General features: G+C 41.7%; 1 protein-coding gene across 4 annotated transcripts in view; it reads left to right on the forward strand.

Moving 5' to 3' along the window:
- Positions 1–25,497, forward strand: part of KHDRBS1 (KH RNA binding domain containing, signal transduction associated 1) — a 31,083-nt gene that overhangs the window by 276 nt on the left and 5,310 nt on the right. Inside the window, exons 2-10 of one of the 4 annotated variants that reach the window (XR_008888721.1) lie at positions 12,277–12,404; positions 15,044–15,160; positions 15,268–15,414; positions 15,950–16,089; positions 18,174–18,369; positions 18,551–18,618; positions 20,103–20,161; positions 21,126–21,297; positions 24,052–24,089. Coding sequence is in view for 3 of the 4 variants with exons in the window: in XM_056556937.1 (XP_056412912.1) it covers positions 12,277–12,404; positions 15,044–15,160; positions 15,268–15,414; positions 15,950–16,089; positions 18,174–18,369; positions 18,551–18,618; positions 20,103–20,161; positions 21,126–21,226 (956 nt within the window). In the remaining variant the exon portion in view is untranslated. Of the gene's footprint in view, positions 1–358; positions 511–12,276; positions 12,405–15,043; positions 15,161–15,267; positions 15,415–15,949; positions 16,090–18,173; positions 18,370–18,550; positions 18,619–20,102; positions 20,162–21,125; positions 21,730–24,051; positions 24,090–25,497 lie in introns of those variants that run through there. The other 3 variants (XM_056556939.1, XM_056556937.1, XM_056556938.1) reach the window with 3 other exon arrangements.

Genomic DNA, 25,497 nt, shown 5'->3' on the forward strand with positions numbered 1-25,497 from the left:
ATTGTGTCGTGCGTGTGCAATGGCTGGAGATAGAGCGGGAAAAGTATGGGAGGGCCGAGGGGTGGTGTGCTCTCCGCAGTGTTTTCTCACAATATAATCTTATTCCAGGAGATAATGTATGGCGGCCGTCTCCTATGATCGGTATTTTCCTGCCGCACGGGCGCAGAGCGAGCAGCCCTAATGAGCGGTTTATGTAACAAACATCCGCCCGCCTTCTTTTACAAGTGGTATGACTATCGGTGGGATGCGTAGTATCGGTGTGCAGAGGCCTCTTATTCGGTAGTGTAACGAGTGCGAGCTCCTGGATGCTGCGCCCCTCCCCCAATGATGTGAGGGGCTTTATGTGGCTGAGGTCACGTGGCAGGGAAACTGCCCGGTGGGATTGCCGTTGTGATAGGAGACTGCTCGAGATGAACGGAACGGCGATACAAACGGATGTCTGTTTAGGACCGTCCTAATTAAGTTTATCAGAACGAGAAAAAGATTACATTTGGGCGGCCAAATATCTGGGTAATAGTAAGGCTATTCTGTGGGTCATACGACTAGAGCTATACCCATATTTACATGCTTGTCCAGTACAGACAAAACCAATGTGTTTTATCAGAATAATTAATTATGCTTAAAATTGCCTTAATACATATACTAATAGCTTGGACATTTGTTTGTAAAATGGGAAAAGGTATTGAAAGTTTTAGGAGGGAGAACCTTATTCACATAAACATTGTATTTTGCTTTTATTACAATTCAAGGCCCCATAAGGGACTTTTTATTAGTGCTCTTTGCCATATTGATAGAAATACAGTAATAGCAATCTACTGTATATGCCATGTATGAAGCGTGCGCATCTCCTGCGCTCTAAGGGGAGATTTACCAAAACCTGTCCAGAGGAAAAGTTGCTGAGTTTCCCATAGCAACCAATCAGATCACTACTTTCATTTCTGAGAAGGCCTCTGAAAAATGAAAGCAATCTGGTTGCTATGGGCAACTCAGCAACTTTTCCTCTGGACAGGTTTTGATAAGTCTCCTCCTGTTCATTACATAAATGAATGTAATGGTGCATAAAGTACCAGGGCACCATGGTGTAAATTTCCGTTGTCCTTGTATGCCCAATCCTTTTTTCTCTGCTATCCCTGCTCCTCAAGGTTTTCAGCTTTCCCCATTTAAATAGAATTGTTAGAAGGAAATTATCTAATGTTAAAGGAGAACTCCAGACCATAAAAATTGTCCCCCATACTGCCAGCAGTAAAAAAAATAAAGATGTACATACCTTCCTCCGCTCCCCGGGGCCTCCGGTAACCGGCTACGGTCTCCGCCGCAATCCACTTCCTTGTTGCAGGTGGTCGGCTGAATCAGCCAATCACCAACCGCAACGCAGTCCGACTCGCCGGCGATAGGCTGAGCGGCAGTGTGAAAACGCTTCAGGACACAAAATTCTTCACTACACCGGCACCTGCGGCCGGGGCCGAAAACGTCACACTGCCGCTCAGCCTATCGCTGGCCGAGTCGGACTGTGCTGCGGCTGGTGATTGGCTGATTCATCCGACCACCGGCAACCAGGAAGTGGATTGCGGCGGAGACCGGAGCCGGTTACCAGAGGCCCCGGGGGAACGGAGGAAGGTATGTACATCTTTATTTTTTTACTGCTGGCACTATGGGGGACAATTTTTATGGTCTGGAGTTCTCCTTTAATATCAAGGTTCCCCGAACCCCCTCCCCTATATGGTGCGGAAACTCAGATTCCACTGTCCATAGAAAGAATGGACTTGTTAGTTCTTTCTGCGGACTCTGAACATATTTCCGTGCGAACATTCTGATGTTGGACCAGGCCAATTTTATATTTGCGTTTTCGTTTTTCCTCCTCTCCTTCTAAAATCCATAACTTTTATATTTCCATCTAAAGACCCATATAAGGGCTTGTTTTTTGTGTGACCAATTATACTTTGTAATGAAACCTCTCATTTTACCATAAAATGTACGGCGAACCCCCCCCCCAAAAAAAAAAAAACAATATAGGGCGGTATAAGGGCTCATTTTTTGCGCCGTCATCTGTACTTTATTTATTTTTTTTTTTTTTTATACCACATTTGCATGTATAAAACTTTTAGATCAAATGGGAAAAAAGGACAATTTTTATTGGGGGAGGGGATTTTTCACTTTTTTTCACTTATTTTTACATTTTTCAACCTTTTTTTTTTTTTTACACTTTTTATGCTCCCATAGGGGACTATCTATAGCAATCCTTTGATTGCTAATACTGAGCAGTGCTATGTATAGGACACAGCACTGCTCAGTGTTATCGCAGACCAGAGCAGAAGACCCCGGGAGATGGCCGGAGCTAGGTAAGTTGACCTCCAGCTGTCATACTGGATAATCGAATCAGCGCGTGGGTGATCCGATCATCCAATCAAAATGCAGCAGATGCCGTGATCTGTATTGATCACGGCATCTGAGGGGGTTAATGGAGGACATCCGCGCGATCGCAGATGTCGGTCATTACGGGCGGGTCCCCGGCTGCTGCTAGCAGCCGGAACCTGCCGTATATGACGCGATCACCCTTCTGATGCTTGTGGGCAAACACAGGATGTAAATGTACGTCCTGGTGCGGGAAGTCCCGCCAAACCAGGACGTACATTTACGTCCGTGGTCGTTAAGGATCTATTCACACGTACAGTATTCTGCGCAGATTTGATGCGCAGGATTTCAAGCTATTCTCATTCAGTTTACATTAAAATATGCAGCAGAAAATCCAGCGCATCAAATTTGCGCAGAATATTGAACATGTGAATAGACCCTTAAAGGGGTACTCCGGTGCTTAGACATCTTATCCCCTATCCAAAGAATAGGGGATAAGATGCCTGATCTCTGGAGTCCCGCCGCAGGGTACCCCCATGATCTTGCACGCGGCACCCCGTTCGCACCGTGTTCGCTCGGGGACTGATTGCCGGCAACCACAGGGCGGGCGGCGTGTAACGTCACGCTCCACCCCTCAATGCAAGCCTTTGGGAGGGGCATGATAGCAGTCACGCCCCCGCCCGTAGGCTTGCATTGATGGGCGGAACATGACATCACACGGGGGCGGGGGAGTGATGTCACACGCCGCCCGCCCTGTGGTCGCCGGTAATCAGTCCCGGAGCGAACACGCCCTGGGGACTGATTACAAACGGGGTGCCACGTGCAAGATCACAGGGTCCCCAGCGGCGCGACTCCCACGATCAGGCATCTTATCCCCTATCCTTTGGATAGGGGATAAGATGTCTAAGCACCGGAGAACCCCTTTAAGGGGTTATCCAGGATTAGATTTCTTCTGAAAAAAAAAAACCGCGCCACATCTGTTCTCAGGTTGTGTGTTATTGCAGCTCAGTTAGGCTGGGTTCCCATTACGTTTTGGCCCAAAAACTTGCGCTCCCGTATGCCTTTCTATGCGCTCCCGTATGTAATTAATTTCAATGAGCCGACCGCATTGAAACGTTGAGTCCAGTCGGCTAATTTTTTGCACCGTATGTGCTTTTTCCCTGCACCTAAAACCGTGGTCGACCACTGTTTTATGTCCGGTTGTGAAAGCACATATGGGGAAAAAAATGAGCCGACTGAACGTTTCACTGTGGTCGGCTCATTGAAATTAATTACATATGGGAGCGCATAGAAAGGCATACGGGAGCGCAAGTTTTTAGCTTTCCCCTGCCTTATGCGCTCTCGTATGGGGGAAAACTTAATGGGAACCCAGCCTTAAACTGAAATTAAAGAGGTAATCCCATGAAAAACTTTTTTTTTTTTTTAATCAACTGGTGCCAGAAAGTTAAACAGGTTTTCTAAATTACTTTTATTTAAAAAAAAAAAGTGTTCCTTCCAGTACTTTTTAGGGGCTATATATACTACAGAAGAAATGCTTTTCTTTTTGGATTTCTGTCATGACCACAGTGCTCTCTGCTGTCCATTTTTGGTACTGTCCAGAGCAGGAGAAAATCCCCATAGCAAACATGTGCTGCTGTGGACAGCAGAGAGCACGGTGGTCATGACATAAGAGAAATCCAAAAAGAAAAGAATTTCCTCTGTAATATACAGCCTATAAAATGTATTTGAAGAATTAAGATTTTTTATTTTTTTTTAATAGAAGTGATTTACAAATCTGTTAACTTTCTGGCACCAGTTGATTTAAAAATTTTTTTTTTCCACGGGAGTACCCCTTTAATGAAGCAAAGTTGTAATACTGGAAGCAACCTGTTTTGCTACTCCTGAATAACACAGCGTGAAGGCTTTGGTATATTTTCGCCTATTTAGCACCCATTTGAAGGGACTCTGTCAGCTCTATTTGCTAAGAGTTGTTGGCTAGCTGTTGCAGTTATAAATGCATAGTGTACCTTTACTGAAGATGAGGTTGCAGGCCAAAAATACCTGATGTGAATGTATTCGACAATTTGTATTTTGTATTCTGAAATGCTGAGGTTGAAGGAGAATTAACACGTTAAGAACCATGGACGTGTTTACACGTCCAGGCAGGATGCATGTTCTGCCATTAGGACGAATATACAAGTCCATGGCTCTCGTGGTTGCTGCCCAGTGCACCCACGAGATTGTGGCATGGACTTGGCAGTAACACACAACCAGGAGTCTTCTGCACTGCTGGGACCGAAGTAAACTTCAATCCTTTAACACAGCCGTGGTTGGAAGTTACCGTGGGCTGTAAGTGTTTTGATAAAGGGAGGGAGCTCCCTCTGTCTTTCTTGCAGCACGATTGCGGGTTGCATTGTGTGTTCCCTGGCGTGCGGGGGCCTGCCGCACTGCCGGGACCGAAGAAAACTTATGGCCTTAGTAGGGGTACTGCCCAGCCCAGGACGAACAGCGTGATAAAATGAGGCGCATTTCCTCAATTTCAAAAGCGACTTACCACAATGATGTCCCACAAATAATTTGTAAGGATAAAAAGCCAATTATCAGCCCAGCGCCTGTCCCCATCGGGGTAAAAACTCACATGTCCCCTGCAAGCGCTGCCCTCTTCCTCCTGATGTTGCGGCCGCCGGCGCTGACACTCTACTATACTGTGTGGTATCCCTATGCCCGGGCTGCAAAAAATAAACTTTAACTCACCTCCTGTTGGTCCGGTACCGGCCTCACCTGCTTCTTGGATGGGAACATCGGACAGCCGTCAGCCTATCACCGGCCGCAGCGATGTTCCGCCTCGGCCGGTGATAGGTTGAGCGCGCTGTCATGTAAGGAGCCGGACAGAGCTCTTAACATAACACTGGGCTCAGCCTATCGCCAGCCGATGGCAGAACATCACTGCGGCCAGTGATAGGCTGACGGCTGTCCGACATTCCCGTCCCAAGCGTAAGGCCGACTTGGGAACATGCGTTAGTTTTTTTGTTTACTTTTTGCAGCCCGGGCATAGGGATACTGCACAGTTTAAGTGTCAGTGCCGGCGGCCGCAACAAACAGGGGGAAGAGGGCAGTGCTTGTAGGTGACATGTGAATATTTACCCCAGTGGGGGCAGCACTGGGCTAATAATTAATTTGGGGTGGGAGGAGGAGGAAATAACGTTTTATATGTGGAACTGCCAAAAGTTACAAAAATACCATGATACACACTTTTGGCCATATCACCCAGCCCTACAGTGTACAAACATATTTAGAATTTTAAACACTGAATTTGTAGTAATTCCTACCAAAAAGTGATGGTGTTAAAATACTCACTGTACCCCCTTGCGGGGTCTAATTTTAGAAAGGGGGTCATTTGAGGGGGGGGGGGGTTCGTTTGTTCTGCCAACTTAAAATTTCTGCAAACCTTGCATAACACATAAAAAAAGTACTTTTCAAAATTTCAAGTTAAATTGTTAGGCTTCTAATTCTTTTACAATGTTAATATAAAAAAAAAAAAAAAAAAAAAGAAATGCTTTCAAAATAAAGTAGACATCTGAAAGTATGTTTCATAAACTATTTGGTCAGAAAGTATAAATATTTGTAACCGATTTTAAAAAATAGTTTGCTATTTTAACACTTTCATGATTTTTTGCATTGTAAAAAAAACTACCAATGATATCGGCTTGCTTTTTACTATGTTTTTTTTTAAATCAGAACATTTTTATTGAACAATTTTTCATAAGAGATACAAAACAGTCCTACATTCCCCTAAACCCCCCCCCACCCCCAATCCCAGGGTCCTCTCTTCAGAAGCCATAACGAAAAGGCACACAGTGGGCCAGAGAAAGGATAACACACATCATATAGGAAAAATAAAACTCATGGTGTACAACAGGTACACAGGCACGAAGACATGAAAAAAGCGGTCAAAGGAGGAGGCAGATTCAGAGGACGCAGACAGACCGGCACATATGCTGCATTAACAAAAAGCGGGAAGAACTGACCAATAAGATACAGACATGAACGGCCAAGGCCCCCATCACCCCCCAGAAGCACTTCCATAGAAGCCCTGCATAAGTATGTAGACGGTACCCCGGGGGTATCCAGCCAGGGTCCCCAGATAGATTCAAATTTATGTAATGCTTTCCTTTTTGTATACACTCCCTTCTCCAATCTAATAAGGTGGTTCAGCTTAGCAATCAGTTCTACTATAGTGGGCGGCAAGGGTCGTAACCAATACTGAGCTATCAGTTTGCGGGCTTGATGAAGGATCCTATTAATGCCGACATATGCCACTATCCTCGTCCAACCTGTCCTGTAGGCCCAGAAGACACGTTAGAATAAAGTAAATGGGCAACCATACACCTTACTAATCAACTGCCCCACCTCCCTCCAAAATAGAGTGAGATGTGCACAGTCCCAAAACATATGGATCAGATAAGCATCTGGCATGGAACAATGAGGACAACAGGAATCCGGCTGTAGTCCAATTTTATGAAGGAATGCAGGAGTACGATACACTCTATGCAAGAGAAAAAATTGGGACACCCTATGGGCCTCAAACAGCCAGCCGTGGGGTCATAGATACAATTTGTGTCCATTGCTCATCTGATATGGGATCCACCTCAGTCTTCCACTTTGCTTTAACTGTCAGCTGATAGGCCTCATGGTAGGAGTTCCCTATACAATACAGAAATCACACCCTTGGTAGAAGATTCAGGAAACAAATGTTTAACAGCCGCCGATGAGCCAATATGAAAGCCCCCTGCCCTAGACTGCGTTTCAAGGGCATGCCGCAGCTGTAGATAGCGGTAGAAATAAGAATGAGGTAAAATAAATTCCTCCTGTAATTGAGCAAAGGACTTTAACACCGGCCCATCATACAACTGATAGATACAGCACACCCCGAGCAATCCAAGGAGTACTAACAGATAACAAACCCACCTCAGGTAAGTTAGGATTAAACCATAAAGGGGAGAAAGTAACAAAAACACAGGGTATCTCAACAAAGCCTTAAATTTTGTCCACACCTTTCTGATAAGAGTAAAAGTGGGGGGTATCAGGTGGCCGAGTCTGTGCGGCCATCTCCATTAGGTAAATAGGAGTCACCTTGCCTAGTCTCCCCGAAACCAACTCGCCAGTATGTCCCATAGTGTCGTACCGAGCCCACCCCCTTCAACTGTTGTACCTGTGACGCCAAAAAGTATAACCAGGGATTAGGGATAGACCACCAGCCTCCTTACTATGCTTTTTACTATGTACATGAAGGACAACTTGCGACAGACTGTCAGAATTATTGTGATTGGCACAATGTTACCAGAGTTATTCTCTAAAGTCAGACATCCCCGATATAAAAAAACAGGCCTGGTCTTTCAGGGGCTTGCAGGTTTACTTGTGTTGGTCATTAAGGGGTTAAAGGCACTTCAATGTAGATAGATTTTATTTTTAATTTGTTTGCATGCCGAAGTGGACAAAACATAATCGCACAGAACACAAATGTTTGTTGCTTTAATATTTTTACTACTGTATATAAGATCATTGGGGGACATGTATCATTATTTGTGTATGGTAGAAGCAGTTTACCCCTTTTTCCGAATTCTAAATTATGCGCAGAAGCGCTAAATTTATCAATCAAGCGCGATGAGCTTCATAAATTGCGGCTAAATATAGTAATCTCCTCAATCCACTCTTTGGAAAATAGAATCGATGATTTGGAGCATCTTGCTACGTTAAGTCCAAGATGGCTTATATTTGCGCAAAAAAAACAGCTTTTGCGGCAAAATTTTTGGTGTAAAGGAAAAGTACGCAGTTAATAAATCCATGTGTACTATAGATGTCACTACAAGGTACCCTGATTCGGCCACATCTGGAGGACATGCTCTAGCAAAAAAAATGCGCAAAAAAAAGGGCTTGCGCAAAATTTTGCGCAATAAATACACACAAAACAGGGGTAAAATCTTTGATACATGTCCACCCATTAAGTGGAAATATTAGCTGTCTTGGAGACCAGGGGTCTCAAACTGGTGGCTCTCCAGATGTTACAAAACAAACTCCCAGAATTCCTGACAGCCTTTAGCTGCAGCAAATACAGTGCTTTCCTTTTTTGATAAATTTGGCTCAAGTATACAAAAGACCCACAACTTCAAACCGTGTAGAAAATGTCACCCACACATTGATAAATTCAACTTGTAATGTGTGTGCCATACGGCTTTTGTCCCATTTGTGTGAGAAATCTGTCTACGTTGTAGCGTTCCTGTATGGGGGTTCACCTATAGCTACAGCTGCATTGTTTGCCAGGGATCTCTCAATTTCTTGGGCAAGTAATTTCATTTTGACTTTGCTTGTGCCACACTTCTCGTAGTCATGTGTTATTTTCCCCTTGAAGTCTTCATAGTTAAATAAATACGTGGATTATTTTCCGTTATGAACAGCCATGCAAGCAGACATCTTAGTAATTGATAGAACCTGTGCTGAATACAACAGATCTGTAATGGAAGGAACGGCTGTCTAATGGTAACTATCCTAATAGGATCAGGAGCATATTAGCCTCTCCTTTTGCATGCTTTGTTCATGTTCCTGATGTACACTTTAGACGTCTGCATCTCCAGGAGTGGTTTTGGTGTGTTAGCGGTTATAAGCTCCGTTCTATTGTGTGAATGCTGCACACCACCTTGTTCTGTGTGGCGGTAGCCTCCGTGATATTTCCCCTCCCTCTTAGAGCAGCTGTTCTTTGTCTGAGATCTGGCAGCGTGTGTGGTCTGCTTTCATGGCTGGTCACAATTTAACAGTGTATGCTGTAGATTTATTGGAACTTGAACAACATGCACATTGTCATACACCTAAATTGTATTTTATAGAGATGTGTAATCCTTTAAATGCAGGTTTGCTTGTGACTTATCTTCATACTATTTTAGTGCAACATTTGATTGGGTAGGTAAAAAATGGTGTCAGTTTTTACTTGGCCTAGACAGCACTGCAATAATGGGTTAATCAATATGCCTACAAACAATGGGTATGGAGGGTTTGCAGCAACATTGCTTTGGTGAGCTATGATTTTCCTTGGATATAAGTAGGTAGGTAGCTATGCAAGTAGGTATGGAGATAAGTTCATAGGTAAAAAAATGGGTAGATATTAGGGATCGACCGATATCGTTTTTCTAGGGCTGATACCAATAATTTGTGGAGGTTAGGGCCGATAGCCGATAACTTATACCGATATTCCGGTATAAGTTATCGGCTATTTCTCCCCCCGTGACACCGCTGCAGATCATTGATTTAAAGCAATTAACTGCAGCGGCTTTTGCGGTGCTATAGACCGCCGCCGCCACCCGCCTCTTTCCCCCCGCCTGTCCGGGGGTCCTCCTGAGTCCTATCACCGCCGCTCCGCGCCCCCCACCACACCACGTCGCACCACCGCACTGCCCCGGCCCCATTGCCTCCCCCATCCCCGGTTTTATAATTACCTGTTCCCGGGGTCCACTCTACATCTGGCTCCGGTGGCGTCCTCATGAGCTGTCACTGTGCGCACTGACGGTGATGTCACGTCACTCGTCATTGTGCACAGCGTAACGCAGGACGCAGCTGGAGCCAGAAGTAGCGTGGACCCCGGGGAACAGGTAATTATAAAACCGGGGATGGGGGAGGCAATGGGGCCGGGGCATTATCTGCAAGGTAATTACCGATAATGCCCAAAATCGTGATTATTGGCCAATAATATCGTCCAAACCGATAATCGGTCGATCCCTAGTAGATATGTATGTAGCTAGGTAGCAAATAGGTAGTTAGGTAATTGGGTTGCTATGTAGCTAGGTAGCCAGGTGGCAAAGTAGGGGGGTATGCAGCCAGGAAATTAATAAGGTAGGTAGCCAGGTAGGGAAGTAGCCAGTGCTCCTTCACATCCAAACCAACCCCCACCCCCCCGTCATCACGTGCACCCTATATCGCAGGCAGGGAACTCCTGGGCAGCGGAAGCTGGCTGCGTTCTTCTCCCACTACAGTGCAGGCACCGATGAGTGACGTCATTGGCGCTGCGTGCTGGCAGAGGTCACAGGTCTCCTCAGTGAAGCTGCAGGTCCTGCAGCTCACACAGAGAGGAAGCTTTAACTGTGTGCGCACAGCTTAAAGTGGCGCTCACTTTCTTGGGGATCCGGGACAAGTCCTGGATCCCCATTAGCAGAGCTAGTGCCACTTAAAAGCACCCCGTGTGCCATGAGTTGCTGACCCCTGGTCTAGCCTCACGATAAATGATTTATTATATAGGGGAGACCCAACACCAATGGATCATTATTTGGACAGACCGCATGCATAAAGCCAATGGGGTCAGCACTCCAGAGTAAGTTCAGACGGTGATATATTCATGTGTGTGTGGATATACGCACATTTTTTTTTTTTTTTAGAAGGGGGGGACTTGTTAGGGCAAGATTTGCCTATACCGATAGTTTTTGCTGTAGGGTGTGTAATAGCTGCTTATGCCCTGTTGTTTGTCTGCATTTATGGTAGGCTTCAACTGTAAACCTTTGGGAAATTCCTTTTGAATGTGATAAAGGTGCTCTGTTGCTGGGCAGCAGTTGATTTTATACCTGAATAGCTTTGCTTGATGTTGTTTATGTGTAAATGTAGAGTTGTTTAACAATAGTTATAGAATGAAACATGTTGGTATTGGCCTCTTCAGTTTATAGCTTACTATGACCGCATTGGTTTTGTCTGCTACAGAATTCTTTAGGTGGCATTGTTCTGTATAGAGGGTTATTTCTCTATCGGCTCCATTGGGAGACACGGACCGTGGGTGTATCTTGCTAATACAGCTGCAAAATTAAGTGGCACATTATTCTTGTAAACGGTCATTAGAAAATTGCCTACAGTTTAAGTAGTTTTTGTCGGAAGTTAATTTTTTGTATTTACAGGCTTAGTGTGGGGTGACACTATTTTATAGACAACCCAGGATGCAACATTCGCAGTAGATTATGGTCTCATCTTTCCCATCTCTGTACAGTGACCTTAGCACATGTCAGATTATGCCTAAAAACAATTAAAGGGGTACTCCACTGGACAGTGTTCAGAACATTTAGTTCCAAATGCTGTATGCACCCTGCTGGGGTTGGCCACGCCCCCTCAATGAACCTCTATGGGAACAGCGTGGCAGCTGTCACGCCCCTTCCCATAGACTTGAGCTGCCGGAGCGGCCACACCCCCTCAACTAAATTTTTTGAAGGCTGGCCAGTGGAGTACCCCTTTAAAGGAAAACTGTAAGCCTGTTCACCCGCACCAAACCCAAGGTAAGGTAATTGCCGATAATGCCCAAAATTGTGATTATCGGCCGATCCCTAATGCAGACCTGTGTCCTCTGCCTTAGCTCTACACAGCTCTAGCTTCGGAGAGCTGAGGGGAGGAGCGGACGCAAGTCTGCACAGGGCGCAACTTTCCACCTCACACCGCCGCTAATAGCCAGCATGCAGTGCTCAGCAGTCTGTATGGAGCGGGCTCCGGACTCCTGCCTGCTCCATACTCTGCAGCCCCCGGCTTTTTTCAGTAGCCGGGGGCTGCCGCTAATAGCCAGCATGCGGCGATAGCCGCGACTGGCTATTAACCCTTTAGATTGCCGCTGACAGCAGTGTCTAAAGGGACAAGTGTATGCTCCCTGTTGGGCTAGTGGGGTGGATTACCTGGTGTGGTTACCTGCTTATAGTCAACTCTATCTGAAATATATAAGCTTTTTTCTTAATAAGCAAATATTGATAGTGTGCCCAGAATCCTGGAAAGAAGCACTATTTAGCAATGTGCTTATTTGCATCGCGGTTTTCCTGCTGTCAGGTGAAGTTTAAATGGTTTGGTGCCTTACAACTTTTTTAGATGAAGCCATATCTGCAATTTTTGCTTTTCCAGTAGTTCTCAAGCTAATGGATTTATATTTTTTCCTTTCAGAAATTGAAAGACTAAAGAAGGGAGGTGACCCCAAAAAGGATGAAGAGGACACCTATTTAGACTTGTTTTCTCACAAGAACATGAAGCTGAAGGAGCGAATTTTGATTCCAGTCAAACTCTACCCCAAGGTGAGTGGCACTGTTATTTAGACTTTGCTATGTTACTAGCATTACATGTTGTCAAAAAGTTTGTCTCTCTAAAAATGTATTCCTTGCATCCTCACTGGTCAGCTCTGGGTCCCCTTTATCAGGCACAGTAGTAGCTGCATCTGGTATTACTTAACATCATAGCTTGGGCACGGCTGATGCTTAACCCCTTAAGGACGCAGGACGTAAGTGTACGTCCTGGTGAGCAGGTACTTAACGCACTAGGACGTACATTTACGTCCTATGCATAACCGCGAGCGTCGCTCCGATGCGCGGCAGGTCCCGGCTGCTAATAACAGCCAGGGACCTGCCAGTAATGGCGGACTTCCGCGATCCCGCCAATGTCCGCCATTAACCCCTCAGATGCCGTGATCAATACAGATCACGGCATGTGCAGTATCGCGGTCACTAAAATGGATGATTGGTTCGCTCCAGCGCTGCAGCGGCGATCTAATCATCCAGCATGGCAGACGGAGGTCCCTTCACCTGCCTCCGCTGCCTTCCACGGATCTTCTGCTCTGGTCTGCAATCGAGCAGAGCAGAAGATGACCGATAATACTGTTCAGTGCTATGTCCTATGCATAGCACTGAACAGTATTAGCAATCAAATGATTCTATAAATAGTCCCCTATGGAGACTATTAAAGTGTAAAAAAAAAATTTTAAAAAATTGTGGAAAACCCCCTCCCCAATAAACGTAAATTGTCCCATTTTCCCTATTTCATCCCCAAAAAGTGTAAAAAAAAAAAAAAAAAAATCCGTATTTTGGTATCGCCACGTGAGTAAATATCAAACTATTAAAATAAAATGTTAATTATACCGTACAGTGAACGGTGTGAAAGTAAAAAAAAGTCCAAAATAGCTGCTTTTTTATAACATTTTATTCCCCAAAAAATTAAAGTATTAAAAGTTTTATATACGCTAATATGAAATCAATAAAAAGTACAGATCACGGCGCAAAAAAGGAGCCCTCATACCGCCACTTATACGGAAAAATGAAAAAGTTATAGGTCTTCAAAATAGGGGGATATTAAACTTACAAATTTGGTTAAACAGTTTGCGATTTTCTTTTTTTTTTTTTTTTTTTTTTTTTAGCACAAAAGTAATAAAGTATGTTATCATGGGTATAATTTTAATCGTATTGACCCGAAGAATAAAGAACATGTCACTTTTACCGTAAATTGTACGGCGTGAAAACGAAACCTTTCAAAATTGCAGTTTTTCTTTTTAATTTCCCCACACAAATAGTATGTATTTTGGTTGCGCCATACATTATGGTAATGTGAGGGATGGCATTACAACGGACAAATGGTTGTGCAAAAAATAAGCCCTCATACTAGTCTGTGGATGAAAATATAAAAGCGTTATGATTTTTTTGAAGGTGAGGAGGAAAAACGAAAACTTAAAAGTAAACTTTTTAAGGGCTTAAAGGTTTTTTTTTTTTTTTTTTTTTCATCAACTGGTGCCAGAAAGAAACAGATTTGTAAATTACTTCTATTAAAAAAAATCTTAATCCTTCCAGTACTACTTAGATGCTGAATACTACAGAGGAAATTCTTTACTTTTTGGAACACAGAGCTCTCTGCCATCATGACCACAGTGCTCTCTGCTGACATCTCTGTGCATTTGAAGAACTATCCAGAACAGCGTATGTTTGCTATGGGGATTTCCTTTTACACTGGCAGTTCCTAAAAATGGACAGAGATGTCAGCAGAGAGCACTGTGCTCGTGATTCAGCAGACTGCTCTGTGTTCCAAAAAGAAAATTTCCACTGTAGTATTAAGCAGCTAATAAGTACTGGAAGGATTAAGATTTTAGCAGAAGTAATTTACAATTCTGTTTTTAACTTTCTGGAACCAGTTGATCAAAAGAAAAAATTCCAATGGAGTACCCCTTTAACTTATAGCGCTGTGCTTTGTACAGAGTGAAGGAAACGCTGACCTCAATTTTAAAACCTAATAAAAACTATTACCGTACCTTTTGCTCATGTATTCACATACAGCAAAAACTTAATAGTGACTCCTCTAGTAGTTGGTATGCACTTGATCACGATCAAAGGGCTGAGGCTCCTGTCAGGTGAGAGATGGAAACCTGAATCTGATGCCTTCATTGTATTCACCAGTAACCCATAAACATGCTGTTGCATATCCTAGAGATGCAGTTATTGAAATGACACTTTAAGTCATGTAATGACACTCTAAGTAGTTGTGCCCTCAGGACACATCTTGTCATGTACCCAAATAAACTGGATATTACAATGATATGGTCCACCACGCCGTACCTGCAGTATGGGCATGAAAAGAGAACCAAGGTTGCTTTTACACAAGTTATGTCTGGTACTCTTCCTGACAGATGCCACTAAGTTAAATCTGTAGTACATGGGGTCCCAATTTAAACTGTATACTGTGCCGTATATTCTTGCTGCAGGGGATACAATGATGAACATTGCTGATTTGATGTCTAGCCCTCGCTTATGTTTTGTTCTTTCCTCTGTCACCTTTATTTCCTACAGGAACTACACATTACTTAATCTGTTTTTACTGAAGCAGCTGCCTTACTAGATTTTTCTTGTTTCAATTCCATTCACAACTTATTTATATTGACTTGTATTTCTTTTCCTAGTTTAACTTTGTTGGCAAGATTTTGGGCCCTCAAGGAAATACCATCAAAAGACTGCAGGAAGAAACTGGAGCAAAAATATCTGTGTTGGGAAAAGGATCGATGCGGGATAAGGCCAAGGTATCTTTCCTGCTTATCATGATCAATGATTAACAATTGTATTTTGGTGGTCAAATATTTTTCAGCAGGATCTTTTAACAGAAAATAACTGATTCATGCTTTATTAGGAGGAAGAACTACGAAAGGGCGGGGACCCGAAATATGGTCACTTAAACATGGACCTTCATGTTTTCATTGAAGTTTTTGGGCCACCTTGTGAGGCATATACCCGAATGGCACATGCTATGGAGGAAGTAAAGAAGTTCTTGGTACCGGTACGTAGAATTTTGTTTACAGTATTCAATGGCATGTTAAAAAAAAAAGAGGCTTCATATTGTAGCCAAATACTTTGTATTTGTCTTTGATCTTATTAATTTGATGTAGTGCCTCACAATCTTATCTATGAACCTGAAATACTGATAAACATTTGAATACATTTAATTGTGTAAGCATACATTTTTTTGTGCTTATTTGGCACCTAAGAGGTGCTTTATTCACATCCTTTATGCATAGTACTAAATGTGTTATATCCGATTGTAATTTGAGGTGGTTTCTGAACATTTATCATGGGTACGCTTTAAGTATATAGGACACAATTGCTCGAACAGTCCTTTCCGCATCCCTTCTGCTTGGGAAAACTATGTTTTCCAGAACAAGTTATTCGTGCCGAGATGTCAATCTCAATGTGTTGACTACACAGTTAATGAAAATGAGAACGGATTTGGACGTGCTTGCTGATTTGTCCTTTTTCTTAAAAGTACCGTATTTTAATTGTCAAAACCCCATGTATATGTTCACGTTTGCTCACAGGATATGATGGATGATATTTGTCAGGAGCAATTTTTTGAGCTGTCATATCTGAATGGAGCCCCAACAGAGGTGGCCCGTGGAGGAAGAGGAGGACCTGTCCGTGGCAGAGGAGTACCGCCTTCTGCAGCTCCACCAGCAAGGTATTGTGTGAAATTCTTGCATACCTTTTTTTTTTTTTTTTTTTTTTATATATATACATGTTCTGAAGTAGGTTTGTGTTTATTATTCTCTAGCCATAAACCTACCTCCATATCATGAGACCATATTGCAGCTTGTTACTGGTAGTGCTGAGCTACAGAAGCACTCCTCCTCCCACACTGCTTTAACTGATGTACAGGGCTTGAAGGGGTTGTGCAGTGAAAAGTAACTTATCCTCTATCCACAGGATAGGGAATAAGTGTCTGATTGCAGGGGTCTGACCTATGGGACCCGCCCCCTGTCTCCTGAACTGGCCCTGGCTCTTAGAGGAGCGTGTGCTGGGGATTGCACATACTCTATTAATTTCTATGGGATCACTGGAGATGCCAGAGTAAAAGCACTCTGGGCTCTTCAGCGCTCCTATAAACAATAAATGGTGTGCGTGCTGTTCACAGCACGCACTCTTCTCTGTAGTCTGACCTGCCGAGTTCAGACACAGATTTCCTCTCCTGTGGATAGGGGATGAGTTACTTTTTTGCTTCAAAGTTCCTTTAAAGCCGAGCCCTGTATATTAGCATTGCAGGGCAGTGTGGAAGGGAGTATGAGTTTCAACTAGGCACCGCCACTCATCAGCTGCTGACAGAAAAGCACTTGTAGAACTTTACAAACAGTGCTAAGAAAAAGCATTGGGTCCCCCCCACCCCCCTTCCCCTCCATGCACCTATGAGACAGAACATTAGTGCTAGCCCACCCTCACTTACTGGGCTCTGTCCATGCCTTTGCTTCAGCTTGGACAAAATCATGATTTTTATATAAAAAAAAAAGGAAGTGAAGCCTTATTAGAAAGGTTGGAGTACCGGTCAAAAAATACTTGTGTTCTTTGTGAAATTAGCAGACACTTTACCATTTACTTTTAAAGTGATCAACATAAATGTTTAAAATGTAATAGAAGTGACCACTAAGTGGCTCTGTTCTGTTCCCTGCCGCAATTAATACAGGGAGTTTGGTCGCCTGGCAGGAGACAAAACTCAAGTGTTTCTCTACACTGAGCTTGATTGACAGCTGCTCAGAGCCTCACTAAAACATGCATAGAGCCTCATTGAAAGATGCACAGAGCCTGAGGTCTACCCTCATATGGTTGCAGTGCTGTGACGAATAGAAGTGGTCCCCCAGCAGGATTCAGTGGTGATATGCCTGCTGGGAAACTCCCACTTTCTCTTGCTGGAAAATTTCACTATGTGAGCAAGAATAAAGGTAAGCTACAGAGCTTTTTAACCCCTTAACGACGCCGGACGTAAATGTACGTCCTGGTGAGCTGGGACCAGGACGTACATTTACGTCCTATACATAACCGCGAGCATTGGAGCTACAGAACTTCCAGGTGTGTGTCCCGTGCATGAAAACGTGACAAAGCGGCACATGGAGGTAATAGAATCATATTAAACAGCTTTATAATTTGGCATTATGGTCTCAATGGCCCAGACTGAGTCACCAAGTGAAAGTTTGGCACGCTTCCTGCTAGTATATGCTGCTGCGGGACACATGCGCAGCAGACTATGATATGGTGTATCATCAAATTAGTGTGCGACACCCTGATCAAAGTCATTCAGGCTGCATTTTTGGGGAATTCCCTCAATTTCATAATCTATGTACAAAATATCACACTTTTTTTTTTTTTTTTTTTTTTCTTAAGCTTAGTAATGGGGTCACTTCTGGGGGTGCGTTAGTTATGCCAACTCCAGTCCTTTGCAAGGATGAGGTGTGGTCTATATTATTGATTCAGCCTAAAATGATTTGCTCCCCTCACCATGTGGCCAAGCAAAAAAATGGCTTAAGTAGGGGTAACTCCTCATACTGGACAAACAGCTTCTGAAATGCACCAAGATTTATATTCAAAAAATGCATCTCTGGATCTGCCATAGTGATACATGGAGGGGGACATGTAGGCTGCAGCTTCATTTGGGGGCCAACACTCCATTCTTGGGGAGAGGCTGGGTGCCGTGCAGAAGAATCGCTATCTGACCCTTATCCCCTATCCAGGGTACTGGAGTTATTTTTTTTAATCATGTTTGTTTTTCCACTTTAGAGGAAGAGCTGGTGCTATACGTCCTCTTGTTCCAAGAGGAGCCCCAGGAAGAGGAGCAATTTCACGCGGTGCTAGTGTTAGCCGAAGTGTAGCACCTGCATCTGCATCCAGGGGAGCACCTTCTGGTAGGGCTCGTGCTGGTTCAATACAAAGGATCTCTCTTCCACCACCTGCACCTGAAGCCTATGATGACTATGTAAGTAGATTAAACCACAATCACTTAGTGACTGTTTCTTACTGTGCATGATTCTGCATTGAGAAACATATTGGAAACTGGAACTTTCCAAAGTTAGATACAAGCTGAATGTCTACCCTGTAACTTTGTTTCTGAAGTCCTTCTAAAGTTGTACCCTTTTTAAAACTTTGTATTTTTGCAGGGCTATGATGATGCATATGCAGAGCAAAGCTATGAAGCTTACGAGAGTTATTATAGCCAGAGCCCAGGGTAAGTTTATTAAGTCAATGACACTAAACTAAAATGTATTTCTATAGGAAGTCATATGGGCGACTTTATCAATAAACCTATGTTCACACTTATAAATAATCTGTTGGTATTACAGTAGTCGATGGGCCTTTTATCAGATTCTTAATCATGTTTTCCCCCATCAACGATGATTGTCTTCTCAGCCTGGCTTACTGGTAAATTTGTATGTATATTTTTTTTTTTTTTTTTTTTTTTTTTTTTTTGTGAAGCAAACATCCAGCGTTGAAATTATTTTCGGTTTGTAAAACTATGCCACTTTGAATTTGATTTTCATAAATGTCCATGGCTTAAATTTCTGGAATTTTACAATTCTACGCACTGTGCACGCATTTTTGTGATGGAAGTTGATTTCTCCCTAAATGGTTAGAGAACTTAATCAAAGATCTTATAATTTTTTTTTATTTTTTTTTAGCATTTAGTTGAAGTTCTAGTGAAACCAGTTAAAATGGGTTCTTAAATTTACAGGTTTTTCTATATGCAATTTATGCTATATAATTATCATGAACCTCTCCACAATATCCTTCCTTTGTGTTCCTATAGGCTGATGCCTTGTTATATTTTCTTTAAAAGGTTGTTAGGAACCTACTTATCTAAGAATATGAATATGCCATTTTTAAAGGGAACCTGTCATCTTGTATTCTGCCTGATATGAAAGTTGCTGAGGTAGTTAGTTCCTGGTGGCTTTTCCCCATCCCAACAGTCTTGATGGATCCTTCCTTAGTTGTGTAAAGGGAGAGATTGATTTATAAAGACTGGCAGGTAAAAAACAAACACCAGGGACCACCCCAATGACTCCTCGTTCAGGCAGCATGAAAGTAAGGACACGTTCTCTTAAAGGTGTTGCTATTAGCAGTGGCTAAACAATTTTTACTGGATCATATTCTGATTAACCTTGTATACTAGTGATAAACTAACAGCTGTCATGTTGACTGATGACAGATATTGGCTGGTTGTAAGCTTATAGCATAATTGGTTTATGCAGCCACATATCGGACACACTGGCCCAGATTTATTAATCTGCCTCACAGCAACCAATCACAGCTCAACTTTTACTTTACCAGAGTTCGATAAGATATGAAAGTTGAGCTGTGATTGGTTGCTGTGAGGGGAAAAAAAACAATTGGGGTTTCGGGCAGATTGATAAATCTCCCCAACTGTGTACAATTGTCATTGTTTTCTTAATGCATCTCCCAAACAATTGCGGAAAGCTTCTACCATATTGCTCCTCCATATTCTTACTGCAGCTAAAAGCCTTATTGCGTCTAACTGGCAATCTGCTAGGCCTCCTTCCCTCTGGGATATTCATGTTTCTCCTCTAGATTGAGTTGTCGATCTGGTGCGCAGCCTTTCTGAAAACCTTGCTTTAGTGGCAGTCTTCTGTGTTTTTTCTAATGTTTTCTCTGTACCCTGGAATAATGCATTAAATAACTGATTTGTCTTTTTAGAGATACAGAGTATTATGACTATGGGCACGGCGAGGGTCCAGAATCTTATGAAAGTTATGGTAAGGCTGCTCCTTTGTTTCAGAGAACATACCTTAACCCCCCTTAAGGATGCAGCAGTTTTTTTGCAAATCTGACCACTGTCACTTTAAGCATTAATAACTCTGGGATTCTGTAACTTATTAATTTGATTCAGAGAAATACCCTATAATGGACCCCATTATGAAAACTGCACCCCTTAAACGTATTTATTTTCGTGCATGTAGGTTTTTCCAGAAATACGACAAAATCAAACCTAGTAGGGTATCATTATAATCGTATGGACCTACAGAATAAAGGGGTAATTTTTACCGAAAAATGCACTTTGTAGAAACTAAAGCCATCCAAAGTTACATAATAAGGTTTTGTGCTTTTTTTTTTTTTTTTTTCCGCCATAGATTTTTGGGTAAACCGACTGGTGTCATTACAAAGTAGAACTGGTGGTGCAAACAATAAGCCATCATATGGATTTTTAGGTGGAACATTGAAAGGGTTATGACTTGTAAAACGTAAGGAGGAAAAAAAAAAGAAAATGCAAAAGCTGAAACGCTTTGTCCTTAAGGTGGTAAAAAAAATCTTCATCTTTCCAGCACTTATCAGCTGATGTATCATACAGAGAAAGTTAATTTCTTAAATTTTTTTGGTCTATGGTGCTCTCTACTGACACCTGTTCAGAGCAGGAGCAAATCCCCATAGCAAACCTATCCTGCTCGAGACAGTTCCTGACATGGACATAGGTGCCAGCAGAGAGCACTGTGGACAGACAGAAAAGAAATTCAAAAAGTAGAATCATACAGTAGCTGATAAGTACTGGAAGGATAGATTTTTTTTTAATAGAAGTAATTTCCAAATCTGTTTAACTTTCTGGCACCAGTTGATTTAAAAAAAAAAAAAAATAATATTCCACCCTAGTACCCCTTTTAAAATTTTGTTCTAAATTCAGTCTATACTATAAAATATAATTTGTTTTTATATTTATCATCGTAGGGCAAGACAATTGGAATGGTTCCCGGCCATCTTTGAAAGTACCATCTTCTCACCCTGCTAAAGGCAGTGCCTACAGAGACCACCCATACAGACGTTTCTAAGCTTTCCACTCATCCAATTATTTCTGATATCTTGTGTCCAAGGACTTCCTGTTCCTTATCCCACAACACAAGTAAATTCTCTGTGCTCTGTGACTCCTTTTCCTCTTCCATCCATACTCCCTTAATCAAACCAGACCTCTCCCTCATAGGAGCGCTTTTAAAATTGGTGAAGGCAAAATATCCATTTGAGGATATTTAGACCCATTTTATTTTCGTTGTTAACAAAACACAAAAGGAAAAAAAAAACTTTAAAACGTAAATGCTTTTTCATGTAAAATGAGTTAAATAGTATGCAAAGTGACTTTGTTTGACATTGAAGGTTTCTAACAAAAAGTTTAGTGTTAGCTGTAGACTCTGTCCTGAACTAAGCTGCATTTCAATATTCCATTTTTTTTTATTTGAGCTAAGCAGTTTTTAGCTGTAATATTGTTTGCTGTCTAAAAATCCAAGCAGTTGACTATGTAATTATAATCCACGTTATGTTATTAAAACTTATGGACAAATCTCTTGTTAGTGCTGTCTTCACTTCTACTCAAATAGGGTGTAAAATAATTTCTAAAAAGCTAAACCATGTGTTTTGGCTGAGATCAATGTAAAAAGTGTTACCTTCCCAGTTGGGGTTAAGTTATTTTAGATAGTGAAACCTCCCTAGGTAGTCCTTCTACCTATAGTGTAGGGTATAAACTGGTAGCCATGAGTTCATATAGCAGCATTTTAACATTTGGGTAAAGTACTCTAACTGAATCAGTGAGACATAAGTAAGAGACTTAATGGTCTTTAAATTACTTTAGGAAGTGGTGGGTAAAAGTCCTCATTTTGAAAAATGGATCAAACCTTTTATGACTTATTATTTTATATAGGTTAGCCTGCATTTATTAGTCAAGCCATATATCCCAAATCAATGTTCAAATCCTGCCAATCCCCCATTGACTTTAATTGGGGTTCTGTTTTGGAGTAGCACTAAAAACCTATACTATTCTTGCTGCCAAAACTACTAGAAAGCTTATAAACACCTAATGGTAATGTGTTTAGAAGCAAAGTCCAGTGTCCCTTCTAGAAGGAACAGCTGCTACAGTATATAGCTACTGGTAATATGCACAGTATAAATTGCACCTACCGATGTAACATGTTCACCCTCTGGATCTAGAACAATTTTATCTTATGCCAGAGGTGGACGGTGATAACTACATGACTAACCACAGAAACTGCTGACATAAAGGGCTATTTGAATTCACCCTTGAATCATTGAAATCAAATTTTTACCTGTAGTTTAATTTTGCAAAAGCCCTTGTGCATGTGATTTCTATAACACATGAATTCTAAACTCCTTTTCAGATCTACCTATTGAAGATCCTGCTTAGTTTTTCTGTATGAAAATGTGCATTGCTTTATAATAAACTAACCTTGTTCTTAGTTTTAGTGGTTAAAAAGACTGGATCCAGGTGGCAATAAAGTTCTGTTAAAACCTAAAAAGATGGAAACTACTGTATTTCTTCATAGCGCAGGCTTCCCTTTTATCAGAAAGAGCCACCTCCTGTGGCTCTGTATACAAGCAGATGAAACATTAAAATCCCTTTTGAAGATTAAATTGTATTAGCCAATGTTATTTCAAGAGTTATGTACTATAAAACTTGACCACTATAAATATTGCTGGTGGACGGATGTAATGTTAAAAGTATGTAACTTAAATTGGATCTGTCACTTCAATTGTTGTACTGATAAAGGCAGTTTTTTTTAGAGCCGTAGAGGTGCCAAATATCCCTCCAAAAACAGTTGGTCTATTGTTACAGAAGATGGCAAATGTACACGTGTCTGCTGCGTTCATGAGAACAGTTCTGTATTTGCCCACTCCTGAGTGGCTATCTCTCTTCCAGTTACTTAATTTCTGCCACTGAATAACTGCACAAAGAACCTTGTTCTTATGAATATAGCTGACGCGCAAATATATTTGCTGTATTCTAGACCTCTTTATTTGTAACATGTTGACCTTAAGTGACAGATTTGCTTTAAGAATTCAATGCCACATCAAATACAATCTACCAAACAATACATAGTATTGTAATGCGGTCCTATTTTTAAAGGTTTCACATATAAATGGGTTTCCCCTACACCATTTCAGCTTTGTTCTATCCTTCCTAGGAGTTTTAATTCCTATGGTAGGGTTGCTGTTTGGCTGCACGGTGTAAGCCTTGTACACAAAAAATAATAGAGAGACAAAATAAACTTGTTATTTGTAGTCTAACGGAAAAAAAAAGAATGGACAGTTCCCATGGGCTGTGGACATCGTACAAATGCCAAGGTTCCTTAACCTTAATAAAGAAAAGAAAAATCCTGCAAGAGACTCAGGATGTGTAAATCATGCATCGCAAACAGGTAACACCATTCCCTAATATTGCTCTCCGCACGTTAATGTATCAAAAAATGTCCTGTGCATTTTGACTGGGAAATGCCCTAGAAAAACTATTAAATCAGTTTCTGAATATTTAGATTTGCTCAAGAAAGTTGACCGGCTGTAAATCATGTTAATAGCCATAAAAACTGATAGCAGATTTAACCTATCTACAGAAATTTTCAAAAAGCTTTAAAAGCCATGTAAAATAGAGAACTGTAACATTTTTACATTTAATGTAAGTTGACTTAAAAAGGTTTCCAAGTTGCCTTTAATGCCAATAGCCTTTAAATCTGCTACCTTTTAGAATAATCTGCTCAGTTGTTAAGTTAAAAACAAAAAAACTAAAATAAATCACCCCTGCTCCTACAATTTTGTTTGTTTTTATCTCTCACGTACCATAATAAAAATCTAACTACTTTATCTTGCTTTTCAGGTGTTGGTTGGAAATATGTCAACAGTTTGATTATACAGGTAACTTCTTTAGAAATATTTACAAATCTGTTTAACTTTCCGGAGCCAGTTGATGGATAAAAAAGTTTCTTGCCTGGAATACCCCTTAACGACGCAGGACGTATATTTACGTCCTGCACCGGCTCCCGTGATATGAAGCGGGATCGCGTTGAGATCCCGCATCATATCGCGTCGGTCCCGGCGTTCATCAATGACCGGGACCCGCGGCTAATACCACACATCGCCGATCGCGGCGATGTGTGGTATTAACCCTTTAGAAGCGGAAGTGAAAGTGACCCGGCTGCTCAGTCGGGCTGTTGGGGACCGCCGCGGTGAAATCCCTTACCTGCCTCCTCGTGTCCGATCGGTGAATGACTGATCCGTGCCTGAGATACAGGCAGGAGCAGTCAAGCGCCGATAACACTGATCACAAGCGTGTTAATACACGCCTGTGATCTGTGTAGAAGATCAGAGTGTGCAGTGTTATAGGTCCCTATGGGAGCTATAACACTGCAAAAAAAATGTTAAAAAAAGTGTTAATAAAGGTCATTTAACCCCATCCTTAATAAAAGTTTGAATCACCCCCCTTTTCCCATAAAAAAAAAAAAAACGTGTAAAAAAAAAATATAAACGTGGTATCGCCGCGTGCGTAAATGTCCGAACTATAAAAATATCATTCATTAAACCGCACGGTCAATGGCGTACGCGCAAAAAAATTCCAAAGTCCCAAAAAGCGTATTTTGGTCACTTTTTATACCTTTAAAAAATGAATAAAAAGTGGTCAAAAAGTCCGATCAAAACAAAAATCATACCGATAAAAACTTCAGAGCACGGCACAAAACATGAGTCCTCATACCGCCCTGTACGTGGAAAAATAAAAAAGTTATAGGGGTCAGAAGATGAAATTTTTAAACATATACATTTTCCTGCATGTAGTTATGATTTTTTCCAGAAGTGCGACAAAATCAAACCTATCTAAGTAGGGTATCATTTTAACCGTATGGAACTACAGAATAATAAGGTGTATTTTTTACCAAAATATGCACTTCGTAGAAACGGAAGCCCCCAAAAGTTACAAAATGGCGTTTTTTTTTTTCTTCGATTTTGTCGCACAATGATTTTTTTTTTCCGTTTCGCCGTGCATTTTTGGGTAAAATGACTAAGGTCCCTGCAAAGTAGAATTGGCGACGCAAAAAATAAGCCATAATATGGATTTGTAGGTGGAAAACTGAAAGGGTTATGATTTTTAAAAGGTAAGGAGGAAAAAACGAAAGTGCAATAACGGAAAAACCCTGAGTCCTTAAGGGGTTAAGGACAAAGATTTTACCATATATATTGCATTGCCAAGCTTTATATACAGTAAAATCTAATGATTGGTTCCCATTAAGGTGTACTGTGTCACCCTGAAGCAGATGCTCAGATCGCTGCT

The sequence above is a fragment of the Hyla sarda genome, chromosome 2, assembly GCF_029499605.1.
Source record: "Hyla sarda isolate aHylSar1 chromosome 2, aHylSar1.hap1, whole genome shotgun sequence".
Taxonomy (NCBI): Eukaryota; Metazoa; Chordata; class Amphibia; order Anura; family Hylidae; genus Hyla; species Hyla sarda.